At 42.6% G+C, this 22,329-nt stretch overlaps 1 protein-coding gene across 5 annotated transcripts in view; it reads right to left on the bottom strand.

Annotated features, from left to right (window-relative positions):
* BUB1B (BUB1 mitotic checkpoint serine/threonine kinase B) overlaps positions 1–22,329 on the bottom strand; it is a 41,650-nt gene that overhangs the window by 16,394 nt on the left and 2,927 nt on the right. For 4 of the 5 annotated variants that reach the window (XM_053287186.1, XM_053287185.1, XM_053287187.1 and 1 more), the window contains exons 3-20: positions 21,643–21,702; positions 21,412–21,556; positions 17,614–17,810; positions 17,296–17,474; positions 17,006–17,205; positions 15,728–15,822; positions 13,944–14,167; positions 12,113–12,225; positions 11,757–11,893; positions 11,550–11,599; positions 9,484–9,568; positions 9,075–9,180; positions 7,648–7,913; positions 6,060–6,217; positions 5,516–5,659; positions 3,996–4,108; positions 3,118–3,279; positions 1,421–1,563 (exon numbers count right to left, since the gene is read on the bottom strand). In XM_053287186.1, coding sequence (XP_053143161.1) covers positions 1,421–1,563; positions 3,118–3,279; positions 3,996–4,108; positions 5,516–5,659; positions 6,060–6,217; positions 7,648–7,913; positions 9,075–9,180; positions 9,484–9,568; positions 11,550–11,599; positions 11,757–11,893; positions 12,113–12,225; positions 13,944–14,167; positions 15,728–15,822; positions 17,006–17,205; positions 17,296–17,474; positions 17,614–17,810; positions 21,412–21,556; positions 21,643–21,702 — 2,577 coding nt within the window. The remainder of the gene's footprint in view (positions 1–1,420; positions 1,564–3,117; positions 3,280–3,995; positions 4,109–5,515; positions 5,660–6,059; positions 6,218–7,647; positions 7,914–9,074; positions 9,181–9,483; positions 9,569–11,549; positions 11,600–11,756; positions 11,894–12,112; positions 12,226–13,943; positions 14,168–15,727; positions 15,823–17,005; positions 17,206–17,295; positions 17,475–17,613; positions 17,811–21,411; positions 21,557–21,642; positions 21,703–22,329) is intronic. The other variant, XM_053287189.1, reaches the window with a different exon arrangement.

Genomic DNA, 22,329 nt, shown 5'->3' with positions numbered 1-22,329 from the left:
GCATAATTTTTGAACTATTGGCTCTGGGGCTACCCGAAGAATATTAACACACTGCCTGCAGCCTCCAGGGTCCTGTACTGCTGCTTGGCCCAGATAACTTTAGCAGCAGCAGATGGGGTGCAAATGGAGGTATAGAGGCATAGGAGTATTGTGGGGAGTTACTTTGGAGCAGTTATTTACACAACCATTTGCATTTATGAAATACTGGCCACCCTCCCAATAGCTTGAGATTTGAGCTAATGACTTTCTGGTTCACACCTCACACTTGAACCTGCTACAGTATACCAGCTTGCAGTAAGTTTGGAGTTGTGAATGCTCTTTGAGAGATAGTGGCATAATGAGGATTTCACTCTCAGCTGGCATAAAAGACAATCTCTCCTATAATTCCTAGATTTCAAAGCCAAACATCCCCAGGGTAGTTGTGGCAGGAAATGCACAGAGTTTCATATCAGTCACTTAAATGTAATTTATATTTCACAGCTGTGTATTTATGTTTAATTCAGTAATATCAGAGACCACAGAAAGATCCACCACAGTCTGTAACTTTGCTATGAACCTTAGAGATAAGGCTATGACACATGAAATCAGACAAGATGGAGAGGAGAGCTGGTCTTGTGGTAGGAAGCATGACTTATCCCCTTAGCTAAGCAGGGTCTGCCCTGGTTGCATATGAATGGGAGACTTGATTTGTAAGCACTGTAAGTTATTGCCCTCAGGGGATGGAGCCACTCTGGGAAGAGCAGAAGGCTCCAAGTTCCCTCCCTGGCAGCTCCAAGATAGGGCTGAGAGATTAGGAACATAGGAAGCTGCCATATACCAAGTCAGACCATTGGTCTATCTAGCTCAGTATTGTCTTCACAGACTGGCAACGGCTTCTCCAAGGTTGCACACAGGAATCTCTCTCAGCCCTATCTTGGAAAAGCCAAGGAAGGAACTTGAAACCTTCTGCTCTTCCCAGAGCAGCTCCATCCCCTGAGGGGAATATCTTACAGTGCTCACACTTCTAGTCTCCCTTTCATATGCAATCAGGGTGGACCCTGCTTAGCTAAAGGGACAAGTCATGCTTCCTACCACAAGACCAGCTCTCCTTGCAGATTCCTGCCTGCAACCTTGGAGAAGCCGCTGCCAGTCTGTGTAGACAATACTGAGCAAGATGAACCTATGGTCTGACTCAGTATATGGCAGCTTCCTATGTTCCTAAGATTTAATCTTACTGCCAAGTGCTTTCCATATCCTAAAACTGGTGCAGAATTGGCTAAATTGAGGTGTTTCAAGAATGCTCTGTACAGTTCAATTTCCCAGTCAGTGTTCCTAGCAACGCCTATTCCACAAATTATGACACGCATCAGATGCAGAATACATTAGAAAGCGCAAATCCAGGAGTGAAAAGATTTAGGGTTGCTGGAAAGGGATGGCCAACCTGTCTCCCAAGAATAATGTTTGAGGCCGCAGATTTCCATGGACAATCTCTGCTTTATGCAATTTCTCCACTGCCTCCAGGAGATGGTAAACAGTCAGCATGAGTACTTCTTGAGGGATAGTTTTACAATGCTGGATCAGATCCTGAGAAGAAGATACCGGCAGTAAGTAAAGTAAACCTTGGAGAGCTGCCACTCATAAGACAATATTGAGCTAGATCGTTGGTTCTCAATCTGGGTTCCTCCAGATGTTGCTGGACTACAATAAATTGTAGCTGGGGATGATGGGAGTTTTAGTTCAGCAGCATCTGGGGGAACCCAGGTTGGAAACCACTGAGCTAGACAGAGCACTGGTCTTACTCGGTTTAAGGCAGCTCCTTATGTTCCTATGATCAAACAAGAATTGTTGTCATTTTCAACGCAGGACTCTGGATAAATTATTTAAGTCTAGAGCAAAATTTGACTGTATTTTAAGCCACTTAGCCGAAGTTATGTTTCAACATGAATGCTTGCAATATTGGCAGCATTCCTCTAGAAAGAGAAGAAATCCAGTTTCTAGCCATGTAGCTCAGAGAACTAAATGGCATCCACCTTTCAGTTACTGAATCACCTTCCTGCCTCAACACTTCAGGGCTGTGCTTTTGTACAATTGTGGGGTGGGGTGTGTGTCTGTCATACTTAAATATGAGACATCAGGCTTGGGAAACTCAACATTTACAAAGAACAATGCATTACAGATGCCGTAGGGCTAGTTCATATATGCAAGTCCTGCTTATTTTTTCCAAGCAATTCTGTATATTAGTGCATGGAGAAAACTTACTGGACAATTGACATCCAAACAAAAGCATGCTCACAATGAATTCATTGTGTACTCTGGGGAAGGGGCAATTTTTGTGTATTCCCCCTTCCCTCTGAAGCCAACTGGGACTCCCAAAACTATGTTCCTGAGGGCTGTGTGGCCTGCAGGAACATATTTCTGGGAGTCACAGTCTGCTTCATGGGAGGGGGGCGGGGAGAGACACACAAAGATTGTCCCCTCCCTTGGAACACGTGCACAGCATCACTGCATGCACACTCACTACTGTTAATGGGGCACCAAAAAAGAAAAAGATGCCATAGCAAATTCCTGTCATTGGTCAGTTCAAAAATGCAGACATTGGTTCCCAGTCATGTGTACCTTTAGCTTCATACAGTTGTGTACTTGCATACATGACCTGTATGATACATACAGGAAATGAGTGGAACCTTTACTGGTAGCACCAGCTACAGGGAACTTGCCTCTACTGCAATTGTCAGTTGTCCTATGGCTGCTCATAGAGGGCAGGGCCACAGTCTTGCATCAGGCAAGAGATGGAAGGTTGCTGTGGAACTGGATTTAAATGCCAGCCAAAATTTCACCCTTTCAGTATCATGTTTTACCTATTCCTTCCACTCCACTGCTGTCCCATATGTGTTGTGATTTAGTATAGTACCTAGTTACTGCAGGTGCTCTAGAAATTAAATACCAGCAAAAATGTTAATCAGCTGCTGGGGGGAACAATCAAAGCTCAAGCTCTTTGTAAATTCTTAATGAGAAAACACTCTGAAAATGTTACAGGCATTCCTATCCTACAATCTCAACCCTCAGGCCCTTTATCCAGCAGGAACCAGCTCAGTTTGCAACTCAACAGCCTATCACACATAGGATGTCCAGACTAACCTGGAGAGTAAAGCAGTTTAGCTCCTTATGTAGAGTCACACAGCCATTGTGGTATAAGAAACAAGCACAGTTTTCACTAAAACTCTGATCAAAATCCATATCTAAACGCTCTTGTAGTTGCAGCAGGATGTAAAAATCCCATGGCACAGGCTGAGAGTGCACCTGCAAAAAGGGAAAAAAGAGAAAGTCAACCAAGCATAAATAGTTATGCACACAGAATTCAAAATGCTGGGTGGCAGCCTCTATGTAGCAGATTATACTTAAGTCTTCCATATCACCAAGATATTGTCAGAAATACCAGTCTTGGAATGCCTCCTGCCCCTGGAAAAGCATGATAGCAGTGTCCACATTATCTCCCAGATTTACACACTGGAAGATCAAAGCATAGCTCCCTTCAAAAGGTCACAGGTGAGATGTGGGAGCAGAGAGGTCCACTCTATTCTTACATGAAGGTTACACAGAACCTGTATTAGACAGAAGGATCTCTTCAATTAAGGGCGATGTAAGAAAAAGTGAGATAAATAAGAAGGAAAACAGTACGGTTCTCACAAAATGTCCTAGGATTTCCACTAGAGGTTCCCCTTGGTACATACCACCTTCAATAGGACAGATGAATACACTCCTACCCAACTGATCAAGTTATACTGCACTTTTAATTCAATTGCTTTGAGAAGATTTGTCCGTACTGAAAAGTCTTAAACACAAACTGTTTGTACTGCATGTTGACAAGACAACAGCATGGTAGGTGCTGTTCAGAGGAGAAGTAAAATTATCTCGAAGGCCTTACAAAGCAAGTCCAAGATAGGATAAAGGGTGAGCTTGGAAAAAAGGTGTAGCAAAGATGTGGTGGGCGGACCACACATAGGACAATAATATACCTTTACTAAAAATGCTTTTGAGGTCTCATATGCAAAGTGAGCCGATACAGCCAAGAACATCTTGTCATCCTTGCTGATCAAATATTCACGAGTGATATAGTAAGTGTCATTTCCTGTTAACACAAGATTGAGATTGAAGGGACTGCAAATAAGAACATATGCCCTAAATAAAAACATCTCTAGAAGCAACATTCTACTATATGTATAGTTGAAAGATCGGAGAAAGCTGTTTTTACACACACACACACACACACACACACACACACAAGATTACCTACTTCTTTCTACATACAGGAAGAGACATTTGCATTTTTCATATGCAAGTTTTACAAAAATACTGACAGTTCTCTGCCTCATCTTAACATAAATGAAAAGGTTACAACCTCAGCTTCTGTCTGCTGTAGTTAAGTCATATGAAGACCTTTGAGTATTTCCCAGAAGTGTTATGCAGAGATACCTGTTACAACACAAGCTGTGTCTAGTCAGTTTGTTGGATTCCAGGGTCTATCCCAGGTCTGCACAACTTCAGCCCTCCAGCTAGTTTTGAACTAGAATTTCCATTATTCCTAGTGGCCAAGAGTCAGGGGTGATGGGAGTTGTAGTCCAACACTTTTGCAAAAGGGCAAAAAGGGGTAGTCCAACACTTGCAGAAGTTGTGCAGCCCTGGTCTATTCCTACTGTATAATTTCTTCACTTCTAGTTCATCTCTCCTGTTCTCTCAGGCTTTTAATTAGAATTTTAATAATTTTAAAGAACTTGTTTTAATAATTTTATTATATTGTTTTTATTATCATGTATTTTAATTTGTGACTTAAATATTTTAAGTTTTGTACACTGCCTAGAGATATACATATAAGACGGTATAAAAATATAATAAAATAAATCTGGACAGCAGCAAACCAGTTAGCTATGTTGCATGATATAGCACAAAAGAAAAAGGGGTGATGGCAAATTCATGGCATCAGCAGCAGCTTTGTTCAGATGAACATTCACAGTGTTATAAGATACTTGCTGGGGACTATTTCAATTCCATGCAGAAGTCATCAAAAGTGTAAGCAGGATGAAATAAGGAAAAAGGATACTGGCAGAACAGAACTCCCAAGTCTTTATATAAAAGATTGTTCCACATGTAACATTTCCAATCCTTCTAATCATGGTTTAGCAGAACAGGTTCATGCCTTGGGTTCATACACCCCCTCACTTTGAGCACTCAGAAACAATCTGAACAAATCAACTATTGTTTATGCTTGCCCTCTGAACTAAGATGGGAAACTGGCTTCAGACTGGGGCTTCCAGTCCTGGTTGGAGGACAAGCTCAAACCATGGCCAACTTGGATGCAATAATAATCTGTGGTTGTTTGAACAAGGAACTAACTAATAGATTCAGAGCTGCTGAGGACAGAATGGAGAATGCTTGGATGATCAGAAACGTTTGTGTGAACCATCCCAGTTTCAGCAAGTCCTGAAACCTGTTACTAAAACAATCCCAGCATAGTAGAAGAATCTAAAATTATCCTTACCTAGATCAACTTCTTTTTCTAATTCTATCCAAGGCATAGGCCGAGCATCCAATTTAAAGCTGGGAGACATTGTAATCAAATCTGGAAGAGGATCCAAGAGCTGTTTGTGTTGTTTTGTATTCCACATTCCATCAGGAGAGCCATCTAGAAAGAATAGAAAGCTTCCAGATACACGCTCAGATTGTTGATATCATCCAACTGCGCACTTGCCTATCTTTGTAGATTATATTTTATGCCTCAATCTATTATCTGTTTAAATTAGAAACGTGTCTCAGCATGTCATTTTTGTATTACGTAATTAAAACACAGTATAGCATATCTTTATCTCCTACGATCATCAATCTGTTGGCTTCTCTCTTCTCATCATTGGCTTGAGTTAGCTTCTTACTCTTCGTGGTTTGTATAGGACATACCCTTTACTTAACAACGTTAACTGTCAAGGTACAATACTTGAGAATCAAAAGATGAATAAAAGATTAGCATTTTATAGGACATATGCAAGAAAGTTGATATTAGAAAAGCAAGTCCTCAACAACAAACTTACTGGATGAGTTTTCGATGTCACTGGCAATTTCATCAGTGGAACTCTGAGCCAACTCCAGCTTCTCTGAGATTTGCTGAAACTTAATGGTGGAAATGTGTGTAGGGGACCCTGAAGATGCAGAAGATCCAACATCTTCCAGACTTGTCTCCATAATTGGGCTACACATGTTGGGGAGGAACACATATATTTGAGTGTCAGGTGCAAGTTTATTCAGGTATCTCTAATCTACATATCCTTCTGCTCATTCCAGTGCTCTTGCCCGGATTGTTGCTAGATTCCATCAATATCAAAAAAGGCTCGGTGTGGGTCTTCAAGCATCATTTATATACTGAAATTTTTGTCAGAATTCCCACAAGACCAGAGTAATTCTTTCAGTAGAATTACTTCTTCCAAGTTAGTTTCAGTTTCCATATGAACTGTAACCTTCTTGCTAGGTGCACTGGCATGAGCAACACTGCTCACCCCCTGCCACAGCTTGGTAACAGCTGGCAGAGATAGGCCAGCTTCATCCTTACCTGCTTATTTATTTAATCACATTTTTATACCGCCCAAAACGCAAGTTCTCTGGGCGGTTTACAAGACAGATAATGAATAATAGGGAGGGATGGAGCTGGGGCGCCCTTAGGAGTTGGCCCTGGTTCTTTGAACCCATCCGCTCAATTATAGCTACACCCCTGCACACATTGTAAGCATCTCCACTTCATATCCCTGCTAACTTGGCAAAGAAGCACCTTTTAATGTGGCGATTCTCTTTATTTAGCAGGGGGAGAGTAACTGGCCCTATCCACCCCCAGCACAGTACCCCCAGTGACTGTTGCTGGTGTCTATCCGATGTTTCTTTTTAGGGTGTGAGCCCTTTGGGGACAGGGAGCCATCTTATTGACTATCTCACTATGTAGACTGCCCTAAGCCATTTTTGGATGGGCGGTATAGAAAAAATCAATCAATCAAATAAATAAAGTTGCCTTATGCGGAGTCAGACCACTAGTCCATCTAGTTCCGTACTGTCTATGCCAACTGGCAGCAGCTCTCCAGGATTTCCGGCAAGGGTCTTTCCCCAGCCTTACCTGGAGATTGAACCTAGAATCTTCTACATTCAAAGAACATGGCCTCTCCCTACTTCGTGTATTTGCTGCTAGACTGTTATACCCCTTCAAACTGCGGGGTAGGTTGGAGGAGAATTAGTGTCTGCATGCTCACTCATCCAAAAGCCTTTCCAGTTTAGAACTCTTTTCATCCTGCTTGTTTTGAACAGGTAGATATATATTTTAAATTATATATATACACACACACACGAATATGTTTTAAACACAATTCAAAACATTCAAAATGTTTTAAGTACATTTTTAAACATTCAGTCCCCCACTTGTCCATGCTATGGGATATTGAGTTCTCCTGATCTGCCAAATAACAGGAGGGTTATATCAATGTGCTGCATTAGGTAGACTAGCAGAAGACATTTTGGTACACCATGAAAACACTGAACTATCATGTCATTCTAAGCCTGCTAAGGCAAGACAAACATACATCTAATTCTAGATAGAAAAAAAAACCTTAAGAATAGCCAGGTGTGGAATTCTTCCGTTACCTTAGTTTTTTCACATAGAGGGCCTCAGCATACTGATCCTCATTAACAATTGTTTGTTGGCTCAGAGAGAGAGTCTTAGATTCAGAACACTCTTCCTTTGGTCTGCCATCAAGCTGCTCTATTACCCCATGGAAAGGGGTTGATGCCAGATAGGCAGCCCTAACAAAGTCACAAGTATCCTCAGGGTTGGGGCGGAGGGTTTTGTTCTTATATGAGCCTGTGACAATAGGATCTTCACTCAAGGGTTCAATTCCATGCATCTCATCCTAGGAAAAGAAGGAAGTATGAACATAACCATGATGGGCATTTGTGTCCTGAAGTAGTCATAACATTCAGCCTGTTGAACAGCTTGGAATGCCACCAAAGTAAACATACACCCTGAAATTTAACTCTATTGTGAACCTTTTATATAGAGAAAGGTGGATTGAACTTAAAAGCTGGTGTTTAAAATGATTAAGCTAGTCCCAAATTGCCACGTGCAACATAGAAACCGCAGGCAGATCAAGCCCCAGCACAGGGAACAGAAATGTTGGCTCTGTTTGGCATAACTTGCATTTCCATTGATACACTAGAAAATTATAGTGAGCAAACCTATTAGCCTAGGTCAAGGATAGCCAACTTTCATATTTAGGAACTACTCTATAGTTCAGAAAGCAGCCTGGGAAGAGGGGAGCAGGAATGTATTTTGACATGTAGACCAACTCCTGAGAGGACAGACTAAATAAAATCAGTACAAGCTAGCAATAAGGACCTTGAGAATGCCCAGGGCATCACACACAAAACCCCCCTTCCATTATGACATGGAATCTCTCTCACATATTGGGAACCACTTTTTCCTTATAAGTGAAACTGTCAGCAAAACCTTTTGCCACATGTTTATTATAATTTGAGGGGGTTACCAGGGTCTAAACTGTAGCCTGCTAATCCTGGTAGAGTTGACAGTACCATGTTCATTGTCACTGGTATAAAAGTGATCAAGCTAAGTGCTCCTTCACATATTAATTGGTGACAAGTATATTTAAGTATGCATTACTTGTCAAGAAGCCAGTGATTTGCTGACGCTGTCTGCAACATATACATTTGAATCGATGGTAATGGTGCAGTGAGGAAATGACTTGACTAGCAAGCCAGAGGCTGCCAGTTCGAATCCCCGCTGATGTTTCCCCAGACTGTGGGAAACACCTATATCGGGCAGCAGTGATATAGGAAGATGCTGAAAGGCATCATCTCATACTGCACGGGAGATGGCAATGGTAACCCCCTCCTGTATTCTACCAAAGAAAGCCACAGTGCTCTGTGGTCACCAGGAGTCGACACCAACTCGACGGCACACTTTACCTTTAACATGTAAAGCAGTTTTAGAGACTTCACTGTTATGTTTATTCAAAAGGGAGGATATAGATCTCCACAATACAAACAAACCTTACCAAGTTTTCAGGAGGTATGTTTTCCTTGGCAGCAACACTTTCTGAAGGTTTGCGAACAGCAAGTGGACGTCTGGTACGCACTGATGGAGGAGGGTCAGTAGAGAGACTGAGGTAAAATATAGCAACACTTTAATTTCTAATGACAACCAAATCCATGCAATGATTTCACAGCTTGAATCTATAACTCCTTGGTTACAAAGTGACACATTTGTTGTAAAAATACTACTTAAGAACTAAAAAAAATTGTATAAGTGGGGGAAAATAATGAACAAAGTTATAAGATCGTGGAGTAAATGGGTAGGCCTTGACAACAAAGTTGATCCGAAAGTAGGAAACCCTCCTAATGAACTACTTTCGCCCCACAAAAAACTGAAGGCACTTTTCTGCTTAGAAGTTACTTTACATTTACCTGGCATTCTCAGTTTCTAAAGCAAATGACTCATCATATATGGAGAATGGTGTAGCAAGATTAGTTGTGGAAGGGATCTCACAATCTGGAAAAGAAAGTCGGTGCATCTTATTGCTATTTGGAGAATTTGTTTTACTAAATATATTACAAAGGTTTCGTTTAAACCAAGTCCGATGGCCCATGTTCACATTGACTGAGCGTGGGGTGGGGTGGGGTGGGAGGGATATCCACAATGTATCACTCTTCTAAAAGCACTGGCAGTTCAAATGCATGTTCCACTATTAGAGAGATTAGGAACAGATCACTAGAACATAGAGTAGGCACTTTAAAACCTCTCATGTAATGCCTATAAATCATACTTCTGGGCAACTGTCAACCCTCATCAAGCAGAAGCCATGAGTCTTTGGTTATAGTATAGCGCTTCTCAAATTGTTGCAGTCGCAAAAAAACTCCCAAACTGTTCCCACCAAGAATCTTGCAAATGGCACAATTATTTCACTAAACCTGATTTTGTAATACTGTATTATCTGTTGAGTGATAAAAATGGATGTGTCAATAAGATCCAGTTTAATTGCCTACGTTTGAGAGCTGTAGTTTGCATGCCCTTCTGGTGGGCATCCCAGAGGCCATTTCAAGAAGAGGATACTAGCCTAGATTAATCTTTTGTTCAGCCTACTCAGATCATATAAAATGCTGGGTTTGATGGTCTTATTGTTTCCCACAATGGGCAACCTGGGAAGTGGTCTCTGGGAAGAAAACAATAGCCCTCTCACACTGATGCCCCTCTGTGCAAGTATACAGCGAGGCTCTTCTCAGGATCAGTGAGAAGAGCCATAAGGGGGTTTGCGGGGAGAGCAGGCTTAGCCCGCTCTCCCCGCAGACGTTCGGTAGGCAGCCCTGGGCGGCTGGATTGGCCGCCCACACGACTGCCGGCTCTGTCACGGAGCCGGCAGGGGCTGCAGGGATTGGGGGCCACACAGGCCCCGGAAGTTCCAGGATGCCCTGCGCATGTGCTCGGGGCATCCTGGAGAGATCCCCAAGCCCAGGAGGCTGCTTGCAGCCTCCCAGTTGGGGGTCTACACATGTGTCGCCGCACACCATGGCAACACACAAGCAAAAAGACGAGGTTAACAGAGCACTTGCTCCATTAACTTTGTCTTAGGGGAGGGGTATTTAGGAGGGTTAGCTACCGTGAGCCGCACGGCTCCCGTTGCAGCTCATGATTGCCCAAAAGCGGGCTAGGTTCCCTTAGCCCGCTTTTGGGTGATCGCGAGAATCACCTCAGCAATTAGTGGCATATCTAGCTGAAGTTCATCGTGAATTGTGTGAAGAAATATTTTTAAGACCGATATAGAGAATTCATCACCAGTCCGTTTAACTGGATGACTCCAGGTTTTTTCTCCTATACTACTAAAGAGTTTGCCATTGACCTTTGCCATGACATGCATAATGTTACGAGTCTTTTATCATAACCTAAACAGCATTTTCCTTCCCCATAAATTAAGCCCTAGACATTTTAGTCTTTCCTTACAGGGAAGGTGCTCCAACTGCCTGATCATTTTAGTTGCCTTTTTCTCAACCTTTCCCAAATTAGTTCTACAGAATCCTTTGAGATTGGGATACACCGCATAGTTGTATTCAACTAATACAGCAGCTCCATCAGTTTATACCAAAGCATCCCAATACAGTCAGTTCCTTTCTTGATAACCCCTAGCATGGTAGTTGCCTTTCACAGTTGGTGCACACCAAATTAATGTTTTAATCAAGCTATTGACCATGATCTCTCTCCAAGGCAGAAAGCCTACTGACCAACCATAACAAACCGAATTACTGATCAAGGTAAGTCCTTATTGGGTAATGATCAGGATCCCCACAGTTATGGGGTTCCCTGAAACAGACCAAAAGTAAAGGAACAAAAGCTCAGGCCCACTACACAGAGTGGTAAAGGCACACCCTCTATAGCCAACAATACGTCTGCCTTGAACAACTCTAGCCAGGCTTCAAAGTTTTATTCCAGTGAACACTGAGGAACTCCCCTGAAGCAGGAATCTACAAATTAAACTCACCACTGGAGCTTGATGTTTTGTGCTGAATATTCTCATCCAGTTCAAGTCTGCTATTTAAAAAAAAAAAAAAAGAGTATAGTAGTTTTTAAAATACAAAAACTGCTCAGATCAGAAGAGAAACATATCAAGCCATCCTTCTCTGCTCTTCCTTAAAACAAAAAAACCCAACTACGTATATTTTAATAACTTTCTTTTCTCCCACCCTACCTTTTCAAGGAAAAACAATCTGAAAGAGATCTTTCAACAAATGCTGGAGTATCTGCAAGAGAGAGTTGTCTTTGGATTATAGTGGGCTTCAAAACCTCTGCTGTGTCAGACTTTTGTTCCTCTGTTTGCTGTAGTAACTGAAGGAACAAAGAACAGGTGGTCACAAACTACCCCGCCAAATGTATCCAACAGCAGCATACTATTCAAATCCCGTTCTAAGCGTTAGAAAACTCATTGCTTACTACAAAGAAGTTAAATGATTGTCCTTTTTTACTGCAAGCAAACAATTTGTGGGTGCCAGAAATCGAAATCGACTTGACAGTACGCTTTACCTTTACTTTATGGTGGGCTATTACCTGTGTATATGACTTCTTCTCATGGCTAGCTTGCTGCTCTTTCACCATCCTTTCCATCTCATCAATCTTCTTTTGTAACTCAGCTTTCTTCTGTGCTATAGCCTGTAATTCTTCTACATGAAAGGAAACAAATAGAAGGACCACAAATTCTTCACAGCAAAACTGTAGCTAGAAAGATCAAGTACTGCCCTAGCTCACCTCATAAATGTGTGGTCTTCAAGGCTTAAGGTAGTAGAACCATTTCTGTAATCAGAAATATGGGGATGCTACCAGAAGTGGCAGCTCCATTCAAGTTCCCCTGCTAATGTGTAATATTCAACATTAAATTGCAAAGCAAACTGAACTACACAGTGCAAAGGGAGAGCGGGGACCTAACTTTTTTTTTTTAGGACCAGTCCTGTGTTACCCCTGCTAACTGGGCAAAGAGGCACCTTTTAACGTGGTGATTCTCTTTATTTAGCGGGGGAGAGTAACTGGCCCTATCCACCCCCAGCACAATACCTCCAGTGATTGTTGCTGGTGTCTATCTTGTGTTGTTTCTTAGATTGTGAGCCCTTTGGGGACAGGGATCCATCTTATTTATTTACTATTTCTCTGTGTAAACTGCCCTGAGCCATTTTTGGAAGAGCGGTATAGAAATCGAATGAACAAACAAACGAACAACCCGGTTCAGACACAATGCTAGACCATAGTTTACTTTGTGTGAGCAGGTACAACAGTCAGAGATGCTCTCCTCACGATCACGTGAGATGGCTACCCTCTCTTGCGGGAGGAGGACTGAAAGCTCTTACCACCCTGCAGACGATTACAGCCAGGGCTCTGGGCAGGCAGATCGGCAGCACAGACGAGCTGCAGTTCTCCTGCTCTCTGCCCACGCCTCGCCCAGCAGCTCAGAGGTCGGGTGAAGGGAAGCACCATCATGCAGCGCCCCACCCGCCACCCCCTGGAGCCCCAGTAATGCACCGCACAAGTGCACTGTGTATTTCAGGTGTATCCCCTTCCAGAGTGTGTCCGTCGCAGCTACTTGTCACACGATCTGATAATCCGTATTTTGGGCACACATGCACCCAAAACCTGGGCTTAAGTGGCAGGCTTGCCGACGAGCTGCCGCCATGAGCCATGCGGCTCCTGTTGGTACACACAAGCAGCAGAAACTGGGCTGGGCTCCCTTAGCCCGATTTCTGCTGCTCGTGAGAATAGCTTCTCAGATTTGTAAGATCTCCTCTCCCTTTGTGTGCGAGAGGAGATTTTCAAGTTTCTGTTTGCAGTCTGGAACAAACCAGTTTCCTGTATTTGGACAAAAATGGAGAGCAGCCATTTGTTCTGAACTGGAACAAAAACAAAAAAAAAAGCAGGAGAGGGAGCTTTAGATCCCTCATGCACAGCAGGAAGGGAAAGTGGGAGAGAGCTATCCTAAGGCTTAGGCCTGCTCACATAATGTTAAACCATGGTTTAACATACATCTGAACTGGGCCTATAACTAGTTCTGCCCTGACTATTCTGTCTCCAATTCTTTAATCCAAAGCTTGCCACTTATGCAAAGACCTACTGGAAGGATCTACTGGCAAGTAAGACAAAAGTGCTGTATAACCCGACTCAGGAAAGCTCTCTTCAGGGAAAGAGCTCTTTGAAGAGAGGTGCCATTTTATGATGAAAAGCATGGCATTTGCTTAATTTACAGCTTAATCCAAAAGTGCTTATCAGGTAAACCTGTAGGACATTCACTGTAGTTACCATTGTAAAGTCATGAATGCATTCTAAAGTTTTTCTAATACCAATTGACACTGAACATGCTGGAGACTTTTCTGTTTCTGCAGTTCAAATCAAATACCTTCCCTTTCTTTTCTTATTTTCTTTCTGTAGATTTCAGCTCTGATCTCCTCCAAGGAAAACTCCTCCACTCCAGCATACACTTTTTCTTTACAGTACATTGACTGTTCTTTTTCCTGAACATCTTGCTGAAGGCTTTGCACACGATGCAGTGGATCCTCCTCCTTGACAGGCTTTCGGGCACTTAACACACAATTTATGCTAGACTCTATTTTACAGGGAGTCCTGAGGACCAAGGAGTAAGGATGGAACAGAGTACAGAAGATCAAGTTATCAGAGAAATACACTTTTAAAGTTTGTTTTTACACAATGCAACAAGTACATTCAGAACTCCCAAATTAAAATCCAACTCTGTTGCAGCAGCCTGAAACACATCAGAAGGAAAAATCACCAAGTTCCATATGTAACCAACTACTAAGACAGCAATGCTATGAAGTATTTGCTTTAAATTTCAAAACACACCAGACTCTCTACAGTAGAGCACATATAGCTTATGATTGTTGTTGAAACATATAGTAGTCTATTTGAGGAATCTAAGGGTTTATATTTAAAGATTTCAAATGTTATTAGAAGGCAAAGAAAACCCCTAGAATCACCAGAAATTACTCAAACAATATCTAGCATAAAAACTGGAAACACGTTTCAGTCAAGGGTTGTTTTATTAGGCAAGCAAAAGGATAAGAAACCAATAGAACATGTGGCAGTAGGAAGATTATTATTCAGAGATGGCAAAGCCAATATGCAGGGGGCGGGAGCACTATGGACTTTGAAAGTTAGGAATTTTACAAAGTTTACTTGTAGCATTCTCCTTTTAGAGAACAAGTTATTTCTTAAATAGACAGATCCCCATCTCTTGCTTCAAGGGCCAAGTAGATTTATTAAAGTAGAGTGGATTATGCATTACACAATGCATAATCCACTTGTGGAATTCTCTGCCACAAGATGTGGTGACAGCCAACAACCTGGATGGCTTTAAGAAGGGTTTGGATAACTTCATGGAGAAGAGGTCTATCAACGGCTACTAGTCGGAGGGCTGTGGGCCACCTCCAACCTCAAAGACAGGATGCCTCCGAGTACCAGTTGCAGGGGAGAAATGGCAGGAGAGAGGGCATGCCCTCAACTCCTGCCTGTGGCTTCCAGCGTCATCTGGTGGGCCACTGTGCGAAACAGGATGCTGGACTAGATGGGCCTTGGGCCTAATCCAGCAGGGCTATTCTTATGTTCTTATGTAAAGGAATGCCACATATACTGTAGTTCACTGTGTATTGAAGGATATGCTTAACACACTTTAATCTTGAGTTTGGGGCATGTTGGTTAAAGCAATGCTTTAAATGATGGTTTGATGTTTTATTCATAACCATTTCTGGGCAAGATTATATACATTGTCAACCTTTCATGGTCTAAAAAAAACCCTCTAATTTTTATTAACAGGCCCTAGAATCTCTTTCATGTTTTAGAGACTACTGGTATCTCCTGGCCCCTTAGATATTACTAAAGGCAGACAAAAATTCAGGTAAATCAATAGTCATTATTCTGGTCTTAATCTGTTGAACAAAAATCTCAGTAACAACAAGAAGTCCCATAGCCAAAAACCTTTAATGTAGCTTATAGATAGAGAGAAAGAGAGAGACCCATTTTGAACAAGTTTCCCCCTTCATTTTGTTTTGCAAACCACTTTGGGATCATCTCCCCAAGGCATCTTAACAAGTTAGCTTTCGTTGAGTTTTGAGAGTCCCTCGTCCTTTCCCTCTTCACTTATTTAATAGTTCGAAGCAGAAAACTTACATGACTTGTTGCTGGGCAGACTCTTCAACATATGGAGTGAAATTGGGAACTACAGCAGGAGCCACAGTACTAGTGTTTACATTGTTTTGAGAACGCTAAGGAAGAAACACAGGATCAGTATCTTTACATATCATCAGGCCCATGCATCCTATCTGGTCCTTGGATACATCAGTTACACCAGCCCGGTTAATTTTTCTCAGAACAGATAAATGCCAAAGCTTGTAAAACATCATTGGAAATGACTGAAATTTCTTTGTCATTGGTTAAAAAGAGCAGGATAAATCAAAGCTAACGTACAAGGTGGAGCCTTTTCAGGGCACTACAGAACCAACTAGTTAGAACTTAAGATCATGATCTGGAAGTCATTTTGCCCTAAACAGCAAAGTGTACTTGGTGGCCAACATTCAGCGCAGTGTTAGGGATCTGCTAGGGCTGTTGTGAAACAGGAGAAAGGCAGCCTTGACTGGACTGCCTGACATGGACGCTCCAGAACTACTTAAAACAGCATCAGGACAACTGTGTGGGTCCTAATGCCAATGTTCCACTGCACAGATTATTATAACATTCTGCACAGTACAGGATGTTATTTATTCGATTCCTATACTGCCCTTCCAAGAATGGCTCAGGGCAGTTTACATTAAAACAAAACAATTAAAACTGTTGATTTTGTTGGCCACCCTTTGGTATATTTCAACAGAAATGAGTATTAATATATACCAAATTCTGCAAGCCAGAATAAGGAAACAAAACTAACCACATGGAAAAGTGTTTTTCTTCTGGTTATCACTGGTCCCATTCTGGTCCCTCACCCCAAAGTAAATGTCAAGGGGACTGTGTGGGGAATAGTAGCAGTTTTATCTTATTAACCAAACATCAGTTTAGTGATTCCAACTTTAAATATGTTACACCATCATTTCAACATCTAGCGCTAGTTACATGATCTGTAAGAAAATAGTGGGAAACTTCCATCAGTCTAGTCAAGTAAGAATATAACATACATTAGCCAATTGCTGAAGGCAAGTGTCCTATAGGAGGGAGTTGAGTGGAAATGTTATTAGCCAAAAAATGCTCAGAACAAGCACCTTGAGGTTCTGGAGCATCTAAACACAGAGAGATGTTTAATTTTAGGTTCAGGAGATTCAGTTTTAGATTGAGTCAGAACTACAAGTGTTCCGTCCCAAAGCAAAACTTTACTTTTGACAGAATACATGAAACTCTTCCTAAACAGGCATCTGTATGTTCCAGCTGCAATGAACAGATTTTGTTGCTTCTCCTTACCCTGCCAAGGTTCCAAGGGCCTGCCTGTATCTCATTCTCCTTGGCCTTTACTGCTGGAGGTGCAGCCCATGGCTGAGGTACAAGTGCTGGAGGCTCAGCTCTAGAAGCCACAGCTCTATTTTCATTAAATACAGCAAAGCTTGGGCAATTTGACACTTGGCGAAGTCCTGGATTCTGGAGTCTCTGCCCTTGATGTGGGACTAGAAGAACATACCAAAGTTAAGTGTCCACCATTCACCGACTGAAATTTAGTAGCCCTGTTCTTTCTAGCATAGTCAAGTTCAACTTACACTTCACAGCACTTCCTACACGATTGACTGGAGCTTTCACTGTTTTCTTTCCCCTTCCTTTCAGTTCTGCCAGTGTGGCTCTTTGGGATTCAGAAGCAGGAAATCCCAACTCCTCTTCAACATCACAGTCTTCCTCTAGCTCTTTTAATGCCCGTCGAGACACACGTGCCTGGAATTGCCTAGACAGAAGCAGCAAGACCAAAGCTATGGCCTATCCATCACCGAGAAGCCCAAGCTTTCTGGTTGTGAGCTTCCCGCCCACGCATCCACCCTGCCTTAAGTTCCCACAGGCCCATTATCCCTCTTACTGTAGGTTACCTGTGATGAGTCAGTAGTTTATCCAGTGGCTCCGCTTTGCACAGAAGCCCATCCTGGAATATGGAGTCAGCTTTCTTGTAGTTTCCTCTAGCCTCAAGTTCCTCTGCCCATGTGATGTAGAGTTGTGCCAGTGAGATGCCAATCTCCTGGCTGTGTAGATAGCTGTACACATCCAGAGGCTCAGTGCAGCAGTTCCCCTGTAAAATACAACAGAAGTGTGAAATCTTTATTGAATCAAGGGGGAAGGCGGATTCTCTTTTTTAGGTCTCTTCCCTAACCGAGTTACTCCAATTCTGAATGCTCCCACATGCAACTCCTCACCAGCATTCCAAAAAGGTTAGGGTATTCTACGGTATCTATTTTCCCCTACTCCTTTATACTCAGTACTGGATATGTTGCCTGGATAGTATGCTGTACGTGTCCTGACAATATCATTTCTGCCTGAAGAGGTTCTGCAATATTGAGAAGGTTTTGTACAACTGAGGTTCATCCTATAGATGCTCCTTGACCATCTATATTCAAGAGACAGCAAATGTCACCTGTTATCCAACTGGGGTGGAGCTTTAGCTCAGTGAAAGAGCATCTATTTTGAATGCAGACGGTCCTTGGCATTAGACAGTCCTTCGCATCTCCAGGTAGGGCTGGGGAAAACTGTGCCTGGAACCTTGAGAAGCTGCTGCCAGTCAGAGTAGACAATACTGAGCTAGATGGATCAATGGTCCGACAGCGTTCTAGGTAATGGATGGACTGGAAGGCAGCTTCCTAATTTTGGAGGCTAACTACGTGCAGCCTCCAAAGCACACTTAATAATAATTTTACATAGACTTGCTGCACTTTGAGAATGTGATAAGAACATACAAACAGCCCTGCTCGATCAGGCCCAAGGCCCATCTAGTCCAACATCCTGTTTCACACATTGGCCCACCAAATGCCGCTGGAAGCCACAGGCAGGAGTTGAGAGCATGTCCTCCCTCCTGCTGCTACTCCCCTGCAACTGGTATTCAGAGGCATACTGCCTTTGACATTGGAGGCGGCCAATAGGCCTCCGACTAGTAGCTGTTGATAGATCTCTCCTCCATGACGTTATCCAAACCCCTCTTAAAGCCATCTGGGTTGTTGCCTGTCACCACATCTTGTGGCAGAGAATTCCACAAGTTGATTATGCCTTGTGTGAAAAAGTACTTCCATTTGTTGGTCCTAGGTTTCCTGGCAATCAATTCCATGGGATGACCCCTGGTTCTAGTGTTATGTGAGAGGGATTAGTCATAAGTGTTAATGTGATAAACGTTAAATTCTTAGAATCCAGGCTCTCATTAGACACATATCCTAGAACTCTAGCTTCCAAAAATAAGTTTGAAAGTGCAATGCCAGCAGACACCAAACACTGAAGAAAAGGAGGGAAGTGGGGAAAAATTTGTTTCATTATTTTTCTATTTTGTTTTCTAAAAAAAAAAAAAACACCAATCAAGGATTGTCCCGGGTTTTTATTTTTAATCAATCTTGTAAAGATTAATTTGACAAATGTTTCAGAAGCAAATGGCCAACTCTTTTGATCTCTGTCATGTTTGTGAAAGTGATATGCAAATGATTACTTTTACACATGGGTTCCCAACCTTGGGGCCTCAGATGTTGCTGGACTACAACTGCCATAGGTCACTATGGCTAGGGATGATGGAAGTTGTAGTTCAGCAACATCCGAAGACCCAAGGTTGGGAACCGCTGACTTAATATATAGCCTGCCAACAACTCTCCAAGTTAGGATCAATGAAGAAAGAACTGTTAAGTTACTTGCATGCCAACAGTACAATCCTAACACACACTTACAATGGACTAAGACCTGCTGAGCTCCATGGTACTTCCAAGTAAACACACACAAAAGAGTTACAAAAATTAAAATGTGGTACATCACAAGCAGACTAGCTCTGACTCTTTAACATGCAATGCTTTTTTCCAGAAAGTGGGCATTTTGTCTGGTGTGTATTATTATTATTATTTTTTAAGAGACCCTTCTAGGATGCTTGGAAGAGGAAAAATTGAATTTTTGTCCAGATATTTTATTTATTTATTTGATTTCTATACCGTCCTTCCAATAATGGCTCAGGGCAGTTTACACAGAGAAATAACCAATAAGTAAGATGGATCCCTGTCCCCAAAGGGCTCACAATCATATGCAACACACAAAGATATGCAACACCTAGCTCTACCTGTCTTTTAAGTCAGCAGACACCAGGGAAGCAGTGGATGCTCTGAACCAGGGCTTGGAGGCTGTTCTGGACTGGATGGGGGCAAACAAGCTGAAACTCAAACCAGCTAAGACGGAAGTGCTCCAGGTTGGTAGAACTGATCATCTGAGTAATGAGGTAAATCTGGTCTTGGAAGGGGTAACACTCCCCCGAAAGACAAAGTCCGCAGCCTGGAGGTGCTTCTAGACCCAATGTTGTCCTTGGAGGCACAATAGCAATAGCACATTTATATACCGCTCTATAGCTGGAAGCTCTCTAAGCGGTTTACAATGATTTAGCATATTGCCCCCCAACATTCTGGGTACTCATTTTACCAACCTCGGAAGGATGGAAGGCTGAGTCAACCTTGAGCCCCTGGTCAGGATCGAACTTGTAACCTTCTGGTTACAGGGCAGCAGTTTTACCACTGCGCCACCAGGTAGCGGCAGTGTGCAGAAGTGCCTTTTACCAACTACGGCTGGTACGCCAGCTGTGACCCTAGTTGGAGAAGTCAGACCTGACCTCAGTCATTCATGTGTTGGTAACATCCAGATTGGACTACTGCAATGTGCTCTATGTGGGGTTGCCCTTGAAGACTGTTTGGAATCTTCAGTTGGTTCAGAATGCTGCCACAAGGATGCGTGGGTGCAAGTCACTTCATGAGTATTACACCCATCCTGCGTCAGCTTCATTGGCTACCAGTCCACTTCCAGGCTAGATTCAAGGTGCTGGTATTGACCTTTAAAGCCATACATGGCTTGGGGCCGGGGTACCTGTCGGATCGCATTCACCCATACGAATTTGCCAGGGCCCTCCGATCATCATCTCAGGCCCTGCTCATGACCCCACCACTAACAGAGATCCGGTTGGCGGGGACTAGAGGCAGGGCCTTTTTGGTTGTGGCCCCTTGGCTTTGGAACGCCCTCCCTGAAGAGCTTTGCCATGCTCCCTCCCTCAGTGTTTTTAAAAAACATCTTAAAACACACCTTTTTAAAAAGGAGGCTTTTTAATACCATTATTATTGTGTTATATCTGGTAGGTTCTTTAGCTTTTTGTAATTTTCAGTTTTAGTTTGAAACTAATAATTGCTTTTAATCTGACTTTAAATTTTTATTTTATTTCATTACTTGTATCTGTGTCTATCTTATTGTTGAAAGCTGCCCCAAACAGTATTGAACTGGAGGGATGAGGTATAAATATTTTAACTAAATAATAATAATAATAATAAACACTTTTGCAACCATTTTTGCTACTACACCATTGTAAGAAGTACGGATATGACTGCAGAAATTGCTGCAAAAATGTATCTGTGCACTTCCAGTTTGTACCATGTGATCACATAGATAGGATCCGTTGACATAGAGAATGTTTGGGGGCAAAACCAGGTGTGATGCACCTCAAGAAAACTCATTTAGATGAAGTATAACATGTTAGAATGATGTTGATGTTTAGTTTGATGATGACGTTTAATTTATTTTTACAGGATATAGCAACTATTTTTTCCTGTTTGAACAAACCCTAAAGCCCAAACAGCTAAAAGATAAACACCTGAGAAAACACACAGACTATAACTCACAAATTTAAGCCAGAGGCTGAGGTAGCGGGGGTCTTGGTAATATCTGTGCTGCTCATGTAGGGCTTTAACAGCTCTCTCCAGCACAGCAGTGAGGTTGCTCTCTTTACCACCTCGTGGAAAGGTTTGCTCTGTCCATTTGATATACCTAAAAAGGTAGAAACACAACTATGAACACAAGAAAAAGCCACCTAGATATAAGGCTGAGATCTCATTTGTAAAAAATAAGTTTACCTGTCCCAGACATCCAGTGGGTCATCACCAGAGTAAAAGCGAATTTCAGATTCAAATTCCCTGAAATTAAAAACACTTAAGTAGCTCAACCATACACTATTAGCAATATAGAAAGTGCTCTCTAATTCACATCTGCCTAATTATGAATACAATTTGATTATTTTCAGGCATAAGTTAGCATTAAGCAACTTAGCATTAGAGATTTTTCTCAGTTTAGAGTACAGAGTTAAGAAAGATACTAGAGATATTCATGGAACCGGTTCAGAGGCCCTTTATGGGCCTCTGAACCAGTTCGAACAGTGGACAGTTCCACCAGTTCGAAGGTGGGGGGGTGCATCTTTAAGGGCGGGGGAGGGTGTACTTACCTCTCCCTCCACCTTTCCCCTGCTGGTGCTCCTTTTTTCAGAGTCCATCAGGGTGGCAGCGTACCTCCCTGCCACCCCGGTGCCCTCTTTACCAGAAGTACCCTACACACCTGCACGCACCAGGCATGGGTACACGCATGTGCCTGCCATGTGTGCACCCAGCCACATGTGCACACCTGTGCCCGGCATGCACAGGTGCACCAGATACTTCCAGTAAAGGGGGCAAAAGGGTGGCAGGGAGGTATGCTGCCGCTCCAATGGACTTTAAAAAAATGGAACGCTGGTGGGGGGAAAGTGGAGGGAGGGGAAAGTGGAGGGAGGG

This window comes from Hemicordylus capensis, chromosome 1 (assembly GCF_027244095.1).
Source record: "Hemicordylus capensis ecotype Gifberg chromosome 1, rHemCap1.1.pri, whole genome shotgun sequence".
Lineage (NCBI taxonomy): Eukaryota > Metazoa > Chordata > Lepidosauria > Squamata > Cordylidae > Hemicordylus > Hemicordylus capensis.
Note: the sequence above shows the minus strand (reverse complement) of the source record. Positions and strands in the feature narration are given on the sequence as shown.